This window comes from Oryzias melastigma, linkage group LG2, assembly GCF_002922805.2.
Source record: "Oryzias melastigma strain HK-1 linkage group LG2, ASM292280v2, whole genome shotgun sequence".
Lineage (NCBI taxonomy): Eukaryota > Metazoa > Chordata > Actinopteri > Beloniformes > Adrianichthyidae > Oryzias > Oryzias melastigma.
In genome coordinates this window covers 8827278-8838778 of record NC_050513.1, presented here as the reverse complement: position 1 = coordinate 8838778, position 11501 = coordinate 8827278, and the positions used below count along the sequence as shown (strand labels likewise).

The 11501-nt window shown below is 40.3% G+C and overlaps 1 protein-coding gene across 1 annotated transcript; it reads left to right on the top strand.

The window, feature by feature from the left end:
* Positions 1-8349, top strand: LOC112138470 (zinc finger protein 568-like). Its single transcript, XM_024261027.2, has 2 exons — positions 1-501; positions 7007-8349. Exons 1-2 carry the CDS (start codon positions 333-335, stop codon positions 8128-8130), a joined length of 1293 nt encoding a protein of 430 aa, XP_024116795.1. The 5' UTR covers positions 1-332; the 3' UTR covers positions 8131-8349.
* Positions 8350-11501: the final 3152 nt, after the last annotated feature.

Below are 11501 nucleotides of genomic sequence, written 5' to 3'. Positions count from 1 at the left end.
TGGACTAGTGGGGGAGGGACGGCTGAACCAATCACAGAAAGACTGCTGCAGCTTTCCCTCCAAAAGGAACCAATCAGATGTTGTTGCTTGGATTCCTTTGTCTGGAAGTTTCCATGTGGAAGCTTCCAGAGTCTTTTCTGTTGGTCTGCAGGCTGAGCAGAACTGACTCCTGCAGGATCACAGGAACTTTCAGGGAAATCTCAAAGCAGGAGAAAAGTTTCTGTTTGGAGCTTTTTGCTGTGATTGTGAGACTAGCAGATGATCGGAGCTGCTGCTGTTCAGAGGACTTTGGTGTTTGTTGGAGCTGAAGATCTTCTGCAGCTGCAGGAACCATGTCTTCATTTGATCAGAAAGATTCTGTTAGAGAACAACTTTCTGCTGCTGAAGAAACCTTCAGACTCTGTGAAGGAACCATCGTCCAGAATGAGAATGAGGAGCTCTGTGGTCAGCGCAGACTGATGGATATCACCTGGAACCCGCAGCTTCAGCTCCACATTGCAGGTATGTTCACTGCATTTACCTGCAGACAAATACATCCATCAACGTCTTTGTTTTCTTAGTCTGAGCTGCTATCTAAATCCAAATTTGATAGCTCCAATATTGCTGCCATTTTAGCTTCACCGCTAAGAATAGCTTGAGGTTTTGAGTATTCCCACCAAATGTTCACGTTTCCATCAGGGGGTGAAAATGGCGGTGGTCCTGCATCGACTGTTTGTGTCTCAATTGTAGCTAAAACAATCAGTAAAAAACCTTCTCCACATTTTAGGCCGGATCCGGCCCTCCAGATTATTTTATGTTGTTGTTATTAATAATTCGATGTTATCTCGTGCTCATTTCTAACTTGTATAATTTTGACATAACATATTTTTATGGAGAGTAAAATATTGAAAGTTATATAAGATTTAAGTTGTTTTCTTCATGAATAATATTCCTGTGTTTTTATTATTCAAATTATGTTAAAAAGTTATTATTTTAAAGTTTTAAAAATTTGAATTATGCTAGCTGTTTTGGCTCATTTAGGCTGTTTTCAGTTTTAGGCTGTTTTGGAGATTAGCTGATATTTCAGCTACATGCTAATTGTTTTGGTAAATTTATTCTTTTTTGTTTTTTAGGCTGTTTTGGAGTTAGAGTAAAATTTACACGCTATCCTTTTTGACTAATTTAGGCTTTTCAGATTTTTAGGCTGCTTTTAAATTTAACTATTTAGCTAATATTTTAGCTGGCTATCGATTTTAGCGTCTTCAGCGGCCGAATTCAGCTTAGCATTCACACTAGCATTATCACAGGTAATGCTATACATCCAGCTCAAAATGATGTTAAAAAGTTACAGTTTTAAAGTTTTAAAAATGTCATTTTATGGTGTTCAATAAATGTTTTCCTGTTCGGCCCACAACCTAAAATGTGTTTTGGATTTCGGCCCCTTGTGGGAATGAGTTTGACACCCCTGCGCTACATTATTTCTGAACAAAATCCTGTTCTGTTTAGGAGGTTTGTTCAATAAAGATTAGTTTTGACTTTGTCTCAAAGATTTGGAAGGATTTTAAGAGAAAAAAAAACTAACAAATAATAAAACAGATTATTTAGAAGGTTTTTTTTTATATTCTTTAATGACAATAAAGGTACAATATTTTGAGGAGATATACGTTTAACTTGAGCAAATTAACTGATACTAATGATTAAAGCAGAAATTTGTAAGGTGGGGGCGTGAGAGAACATGTTCTTCATAGGGGGGTAAAATAATTGAGAAACTCTGGACCAGAGAAAACTACTTTTACTCAGTTTCAAATGTCTGTATTTACAGCTCCTCCTTCATATCTGGGCTGAGAGCAGCGCGCTCACTGAAAAGGTCAATGCAAACGCCCACACCAGAATTCCTGGCCTCCGCGTCAGGAGTGCGCGTAAGCGCACGTTGCTACACAAGCTTTTAAGTCTGGTCTCAAGTTCTACAGACAAATCCGACACGCACAGAACGCGCACTGAATCTTCAATCCGGTTCAACATTTCCATGCAGTCTCAGCAGCGCAGAGCTTTGACCAATCAGGGGCTATGATTTGGGAGCTGCTTGTTCGGCGTCTGCTTCAAAGCACTGATGTACAGAACATGATCACAAAAGAGAAATGAATCATTGCGGTTTGTGCCCGGTCGGGTTAATATGACACCCAGACAGACATTTAAAAGGACAGAGTTGTGACAAGAGAAAAGATGGAGCAACATTTCGGAGATTTTCACCGTTTTTACATTTGCTCCGAGATTCTCCCTGTTATAGATGCAGAGGAGTGCTAATGAACGGTAAAAATACAATAGAAGAAGAATCTCCTCTCGGCTATTGCGTAGGTGACCGCGCTGATCTGGTGTGGATACCACCTGCTGAGCGTGAGTTCATAGACCGCGTTCTTGAACGCACCGCACAGCCCGCGTGGAAGCACCTTTGAAGATTCTGCTCGAGCGTGCGCGCATCACTCACGCACGTGGAAGTAGTCAGTCTCTCGCGCAATGACTTTTTCTGCTCGTGGAGGAGGAAAAGGCACTCGCGAGAGTCTGATTTGTCCGCGCGGAATGTTTGATGCGTGCGCGCAGATGTCTTATTTCTGTGTGGAGTTTTGACATAAATAAAACTCCATGTGTGTCTCTCATTCATTCTAAGAGAGACATTCAGCTCCTCCCACACCTGGCGCGGCGCCAGAAACTCGCTTTTTGACGAGCGGCAGGCTGTGAATTTGTCACGCAGCGATAGAGGGGCGGGGCACGCGAATCACCTTCAGTGTGAAAGCACTTCCAGCAGCTTTAAGGCTCCTCCTTCTCCCAGCATACTGGAGGAATGAATGAATGAGTGAGGAGGTACTGCACAGCCCGCCGATGTCCCGCCTCCAGAGTCATATACCTCACTGTGATTGGTTCGTTCAGCTCTGCACACAGCAACTGTCATTCATATCAGCCTTGCGGACCGCACTAACAGTAATCTTTCATATGAAGACACGGGCCGCAAATCATCATCCCAACTGTCATTTATATTGAGAATTTAGGAAAATAATAGGAAAATATCATTTTGGGATATTTTGATAAATCTTGGAGGAATTTGTTCATCTTTCTGTCCCTGCTGTCTGTCTGAATATTGTGACTCCTTTCATCCCCTTCCTGTTTTGTTTCAATTTCTTTGTGCTACTAATTTATTCCTTATCCTCGAGTAGCAATGTAACAAAGTGATTAGTGCTGTCATGCCATTAATTTTGAAATGTGGTAAACCAGTGATGGCAGGGAGCCACAATAAATTCTGGATATGAAATCCCCTCACTGTAGACCAGTGATGTGCAGTTCAGTCTGTGGGTGATGAGGCACCAACTCACTTAAAGTTTGATTTACAAACCAACATATTTACAATACTGGAAAAGCTTTTTCATATTCACAATCTAACTGCATAACTTTCATATTAAATAAAATGAAAAAGCAATCCTCTGAACCCAGCAGTTTGGTGATGCCACTGAAGTGGTGCTTACCAAGTTCTAAATTAGTCAAGGTAACACTGTATACCGAGGTAAAACATGGAGGAATATTTACGGTATTAATATAAAAAAAATAATCCTTAATTAAAATTTAATACCGTCCAAGCCTAGTTGACAGTTTGCTCATGCAGAGCACGGAGTATTTGCAATATTTACTGTTTTTGCAGTAAATAGAGTTTTGATGTGCAACTTAGGGCTGTAATTAGTATCCGGGTGCTCAGGTCCTCGTGATTTGCTCCCAAAAAGTCAGGTACGAGCATTCGTGAAGTCCAAGATCGTTGATTCTTAATCTTTATAAATATAGTAGAATGTAGTAAAATACTATCAACATATTATCTGGGAATGATGTACTTTTGCTCTGAAATGCAGATTAATGTAGGATTTTAAGTTTACCAACTAAAACAAAACCAATATAGCTGCAGCACTGTCACTGGAAGTAAACACATCTTTGTGACGGTGAAGCTTCCGGTTTTTAAAGTAAAACTAGCGAGAGCTTTTTTCTATTCAAAAACTGAGACTGAAGTTCCGTTCACTGACATAACTTCTGGAAAAATTACTTTGCTTTAACACTGGAGCTAAAACTTTCTTTTGGTTATAACTAGGGCTGTCAGATTTAGCGCGTTAAAAACTAGTTAATTTGACATGTGCTTGACGCCGACAATTTTTTTGACGCATTAATTACGGATTTTCTCATACGTGCCTTTCCATACCGCGCTCAGGCGTCCCTCATCGCCCTCTATCTCACTGGCTGCTCTCACTCGATCACAGGCGGATCTCCAACCACCGAGCTGCTAGCTAAAACCGGCCGGCGCTAGGACCTGGAGAGCTCCTGCACCCTAACCCGGCTCCGGTTCGCGTCCAGTACCACATCTGGTGGTAGCGGCTCATGTCCGGCGCCGCGTCCCGAGAGCTGCGGACTACTGACGTTCCAAACAGCAAGCGCACCGGGGGACGTTTTAAACGTGGTTTAAACAACGCCAGTTATTTGTAGATGAAAAGATAAATCTCAGCTTTGAGTGTGTGGCCCGTCCCTCTTTCGCCCCGCGAAAATATCCCAAAGTTCTGGAGATTTAAGCGTGATCCAGCCCCAGCATAGCTGTCTGTCTGCCGGCATATTCATGGCGTGAGCTCCGCTGGACACGTCGCTGCATCGAGCTGCAGCCAGAGAACGTGGCGGCAGTAACAGACTGTCAAACTATCCACAGAGTATCCCGCTTTTCTCAGTCTTTAATGTTTTAAAAAAAAGAAGTGCATTGGAAATGATAAATCTCTATTTCATTTATTACTGTAGTTCAGCCGAGGAGGAAAAGATTTGGTCCTGACAAAAAATGAACATGAAAGTGTTATGGAAATGTTATTTTTGATGTTTTTTATTTGATTTTACTGAACGTTGATTTAAGTTTTGAATTTAAAATGCCCTTCACTTGCACTTGGGCTTTTGTTAGAGATTTTATGTTACAGCCTTTTATTGTTAAGAAAGTTTATCTCAATACAATGTTACAAAATAAAGTATTTCTGATGAAAACTATTAATTTTGCCATTCTTGTTTTCATAATTAATGTAGAACTGCTAAATTCCATGAACCACACATTTTTTCCTAAAAAAAAAAGGCCACATATTAATTTGCGATTAATCGCGAGTTAACTATGGACAATGCGATTAATCACGATTAAAAATTTTAATCGTCTGACAGCTGTAGTTATAACTCTTCAACAGTTGATGCAATTAATGTAACTAGCTTATTTTGAAGCTGAAAAACGCATCCTCGCACTGCTGAAAGGCGGATGTAATCAACGTGAATCAGCTGATTCTCCCACGGAATGGAACAACTTTCTACATACAGGCTCTGCACCAACATATAATGCTTAGAACGTAAAATGTTGAAGAACATTGAAGATAGGAAACAATGGAGAGAATTTCCAGGTTTTGTTGTTAAATGATCAAAAACAAGAATTATTTTTTATGCTTTTTATGTTGTTTATATTACTGCTGAACTTAAACAGAAGGTTGACAAAAAATGAAATAGAATGACAAAATTTTTTTTCCATCTAAATCTTTGTTGTTTTTTTTCAAATTAGTTTTGTTTATTCTGATCTCCTGGTTTTCATTAAGGTAGAAATAATTCGGATTTCATACAAATAATTAATTTTTTATACATCCAGTAAACAGACAGACACAGAAATAAACATTAAAAAGCAAGAATCGTGGTTCGATCCGTGAATCGTTGAGCTTGATTCGTGAATCAAATCACCACCTAAGCAATGATCCACAGCCCTAGTGCATCTGCTCTTTGCCTCTGTGCATTGTGTCTTATTCCTGAAAGCAAAAAAAAAAAAAACTTCATAGGTTAACTGGTGATTCTACACTGTCCCTTATGGTGCATTCACACCAAATGCGATTCATGAGGCAGAGGCGGTCATCTCCAATATTATTCAATGGCCCAGACGCGCTTTGAGGTGAATTGAAGCCCTGCGGTGCGATGTGAGCGACCCGCGTGGTGCAAAAGTCTGCCAGCAGCTCGATTTCAGCAGCGAGGCGGGAATCAGGCGGCATGCACGAAATGTAAATACCTGAAGTTTGACAGGTCGCTGCGTCGCATCGGCCAATCAGAAACTCAGACTTGGGCATGGTACTTTTTCATTGACTTAATCAGTGGGTAGAATATTAGTCCTAAGCGTTTTTGTCCTGCCACAGAGCTGTGGTTCTCTGAGTGCAGCCTGAAAGCCTCCTGGAACCAGCAGAGCTCATCCGCTCTACACGCCGGGAGAGAGAGAGCAACTGTGGGGAGCACTGACCGAGGGGTGGGAAGCAGGAACCGCGGAGCGCATGCGGGAACCGGATACTGAGATAACCGAGATAATCAGTAACGAACAATGAAGCATCACCCTCTCCCTTTACTGCACAGAGATGCCGAAACTTCAACCGTGTTAAGTCTCTTTCGTTTGTGGTTAACAACAAAACCAGCAGAAGAACACCTCTCAAAAGTTGTTTTCTTAGTCTATTTTCTTTTGTTATTTTATTAGTAGGTCTACACCCCTCTAATGCCTTCGATCCGTCATGCACCAGCCCTCCTCCCTTTATTTCCCCAAAACCTCCAAACAGGTTGATTGACAGATCACATTTAAGTGATCATTTTAAGTGAGATATCCACAGACAGAGCTGGTAACTCCTCCCACATGCGGCCGCAGCGCCAGGAATACATTTTTTGAAAAATGACGAGCAGCGAATTCGCCGCGCGGTGAAAAGGGACGAGGCAAGAGAATTTGTTGTTTTGTGTGTATGCACCATTAGGAGTGGATATGGGTGTGTTGTGTTATGAGATGGACTGTCAATCTGTCCAGGGTGTACCCTGTCTTTGCCCAACAGTAGCCAAGAGACCCATGTCCCCAAACTGGATAATGCAGGTTAAGAACATGGATAGATGGATGGATGGATGGATGGATGGGTGCTTAAGAATACACAAAGTCCTTTAAAAAAGTCTCATTCTTGTGTTTGTGTTCCTGCAGTCCTCCCCCAGCATTGGGTGACTGAAGAAGAAGATCTCTGCAACCAGAAGAGGAACTTCAGAGAGGAACAAGGGGATCTAGAACCTCCACAGACTAAAGAGGAACTGCATGAACCAGAAGCTCCACATATTAAAGAGGAACAGGAGGAACCAGAACCTCCACAGATTAAAGAGGAACAGGAGGAACCAGAACCTCCACAGATTAAAGAGGAACAGGAGAAACCAGAACTTCCATGGGTTAAAGAGGAGCAAGAACACATTTACATCAATCAGGATGAAAAGCAGCTTGATCTGAAGCAGGAGATTGATACATTGATGGAGATTCCCTCTTATGAGGAAATCATTCACAGTGAAGCAGATCTAAACAAAGAGAAGAGCTTCAGTGTAACTGAGATACAGGATGAAGAAGGAAACCAAAATGAAGAATCAACATCAACTACAGAAAGAGAGAGAGACCCACAGAACAGAAATCAGTGGAAGAAAAGAGACAGAAGTCATGTCCAAAGTGTGGACAACTCTCACATGTCAGAAAGTCAGTGTGACTCTGATGTTGGAAAAAAATCCAAGAAGAAAACTTCAGCAGAGAAGCACAAAAAATCTCTGAAAGAAAAGAGACTTTCCTCTGTTAAGTCTGGTGAAAGAAAAATAATTGCAAACAATGTGACTGCGCACATGAGAGCTGAGCCAGATGTAAGACCTTATGTCTGTAAAGAATGTCATGCAAATTTTGGTGACTTCTCTCAATTCATAAATCACATGAGAATTCACAGAAGAGAGAAGCCTTTTTGTTGTCAAATATGTTTTAAAAGTTTTAGTCAGATGTCATCTCTCAAAAGACACATAAGGACTCATACAGGAGAGAAGCGTTTTTGTTGTCAAATATGTTATAAAAGTTTTAGTCGGATGGCATCTCTCCAAAGTCATATAAGGATTCACACAGGAGAGAAGCCTTTTTGTTGTCAAGAATGTGATAAAAGCTTTAGTGATCTATCTTGTTTTAAGAGACACACGAGAATTCATACCAAAGAGAAGCTTTTATACTGTCAAGAATGTGATACAAGTTTTCGTCAAATATCTGATTTCAATACACACCTGAGTATTCACACAGGACAGAAGCCTTTTTGATGCCAAGAATGTGATAAAAGTTTTAGTGACCAATCTGTTTTCAAAAGACATATAAAAACTCATAAAAGAGAGAAGCGTTTTTGTTGTCAAGAATGTGATAAGTTTTAGTGACCTATCAGGCTTCAGAAGACATGTGAGAATTCATACGGGAAGGAAGCCTTTTTGTTGTCAAGAATTTGATAAAAGTTTTAATCAAATATCTAATCTCAATAAACACATGAGAACTCATACAGGAGAGAAGCCTTTTTGTTGTCAAGAATGTGATAAAAGTTTTAGTGACCTGTCAGGTTTCAGAAGACATGTGACAATCATAGACTGTAAAAATAATGGACTGAGCGAGCAATGAGGTCCCCCATTGGAAATGCATTACTTCATCTCCTCGCGAAAGTAGGCCGCCACTTTCACCATCAATACCTGAAACGGATATCGCCATTTGCAACCCATCTCCAGCGATTGGTCTGAGTCATAGCTGAGTCATGGAATCTACAGGAAGTACTGTCGCCAATCAGGAGTGAGTTTATTGCAACCGTCTGCCTCTTTCTACGCCTCGACCACGAGACTGCGGATGTAAACAGCTTCTACTTTAATAACCCCGGCTCGAGACGACGCTGAAGTTGGCTTCCGATTTTTTTGAACAGGACCTGTTTTTAGGTGGTCTGAGTTCGAAAAATACAGTGGAACGCTCTCGCGAATCGGAAGCTGTGAATCGGAAGCCAACTTCAGTGTCAAAGGGAAGACATGGTTCCTGCAGCTGCAGAAGATCTTCAGCTCCAACAAACACCAAAGTCCTCTGAACAGCAGCAGCTCCGATCATCTGCTAGTCTCACAATCACAGCCACGTTGTCTTTACGTTCAACACGTATTCACTCATTTACGACACTTTAGCTAAAGAGGATTGTTATGAATCGAACCACGTATCGATACATCTCTGATACATCACAAACGTCCCAACAAAACACCGCCGTCGTCTCAACACAAGCTAGCATGTTAGCTCGTGCTCTTCCTCTTGCTGCTTACTTCCAGGTCACGATAGAAACGTCACACTAAAATTATTAAAACTAAAATTCTGTCTTTTGAAATACTGAAAACTTAAAACAAATTCTTCAGTTGGTATTTTTTTTTTCAGTTTACTGCATTTTTAAAGAGTCCGAGTTTTAGTTTTGATTTACTTTCTTCTGACGTTCCTATCGTGACCCGGAAGTAAACAGAATCAGGCCGCGCTAGCATGCTAGCTACTTTAGCTTGTGTTGAGACGACGGGGGTGTTTTGTTAGGACGTTTGGGAAGTTTCTAAAGAGATGTAGAGATACATGGTTCGATTACAACAAATCTTCTTTAACTGAAGTGTTAAAGTGAAGAAGTTTTGAACGTAAAGACAACGTGGCTGTGATTGTGAGACTAGCAGATGATCGGAGCTGCTGCTGTTCAGAGGACTTTGGTGTTTGTTGGAGCTGAAGATCTTCTGCAGCTGCAGGAACCATGTCTTCAGAACCTCAGGAAAAGTCTGTCAGAGAACAACTTTCTGCCGCTGAAGAAACCGTCAGACTGTGAAGGAACCATCGTCTTTGCTTCCTTTTTTTTTTTTTTTTTAACCAAGAAACATTGAAAACCCGAACAAAAAGGGTAATCATAGAAAATAACACGTCTAAAGAAAATAACATTTGATTTTTAATTTTAAAAAGTATATTCATCGTATTGAATTTATGCATTTTTTGAGGAGCTCTGTGGTCAGAGCAGACTGCTGGATGTCACCTGGAGGCTGGAACCCGCAGCTTCAGCTCCACGTTGCAGGTATGTTTCAGTGATGTGTAGTCAGGAGAGGCAGGTGAGACTGAGTGTCAACAGGAAAATATAGCTAAAAAATGCATACATTCGAAGAGATGAATATACTTTTCAATATTCAAAATAAAAAATCAGATATTATTTTTTTAGACATTTTATTTTCTTTGATTACCATTTTTGTTTGGGTTTTTAATGTTTCTTTGTTAAAAAGCAGTAAATGTACACGTTTCCTGTCCAAATACGCTAGACAGCGCTGGGTGAGGCATCTCCGGCCTCATCCAGCGCCGCACACACCAACTGTAGCTGCAGCTGACGCATGCCTGTGTTGTTTCGGTCTTTCTATCATAATAAAATGCACTTTATTTTAAATTGACCCGATTTGTTTATCTCTTGCTGTCTTTCTGATTACATTGGTTTCACTTTGGGACTCATTTAGTCTTTTTATCCGCTAGAAATGCGCTTCAAAAACACTCTAGGTGCGGCAGACAGTCCGCCTGCCTAACCATAATAAGAATGACACAAGCAGAGGGCGCTGGTGAGCCCAGAGAGTGTATGTGACACCGCGGCTAAAAAATAGTTGATTAGGCGGTAACAAAACAATGTTGTTTATGTTGTTTAGCATCAATTTCTAAATGGAGGATTTAGTTTTTAAACCCCCAAACTTAAGAATTTGTTTAGACACGTCATTGGTAGTGATCTCTACTGAGACAGAGAGACTTTTAAAACTGAAGAAAGAAAAGGAAGACTTCTTCAAACAGAACATTCATCTGTTTCTTCAGAAGGAACAGACTTTATTCATAGGTAAAAGTAAATCAATAACAACAATTTTGGTGATTTTTGGATGCTACAGTTTGTAAACAGAAGTAAAATGTTAAATGGAAATTTTAAATAACACTTTTCTCAGTCAAATGTTGAATAAGCTGCTCTGCAGGTAGTGTTGCCAGATAGTGTCAGTGCTTTCAAGTTCTTTATTTATTTATTTATATAAATATGTATTTAATATTTCTAAACAAGATGGCGGGGGGGATCACCCCCTTAGTAAAGTTTGTAAATATGACTGATGACGTCAGTGCCTCACCAGCCGTGAACCTCACCGCACGTCGCTGGTATGTTCACTGCATCCACCTGCAGACAAATACATCTAGGTATGATCTCAGATTAGGTTGATTGCTCTGATCTTTATATCACTGAAAAGGACTGAAAGAGACCATTCCAGTTGTATAAAGATCATAAAGATAGCTCAAAGAATAAATGTTATGGCATGTTAAGTGATCAAAAGTAGGGTATTATTTTATTCCTGAATAAACAGGAAAACTGTGACATTTTTGTGACCAGAAACAAAGTTTAGAGTCTTTAAATTGTCATAACTTTATCATTACGTATCCAATCTGCGAAAAGGGGGGTATTGTTGGAAAGCTAATCAATCAAACTACAAGAATTAAGTTGCAAGTTTGGTATTAAATCAATATTAATTTCCATATTAATCAAATATTAATACAGAAATCTGCCCCTACATGCTTGTAGACATCGCTTGCAGCCAATCAGCTTGCTAGATTCATGACCTCATGTTCCAGCACTCAATTCTTAGAC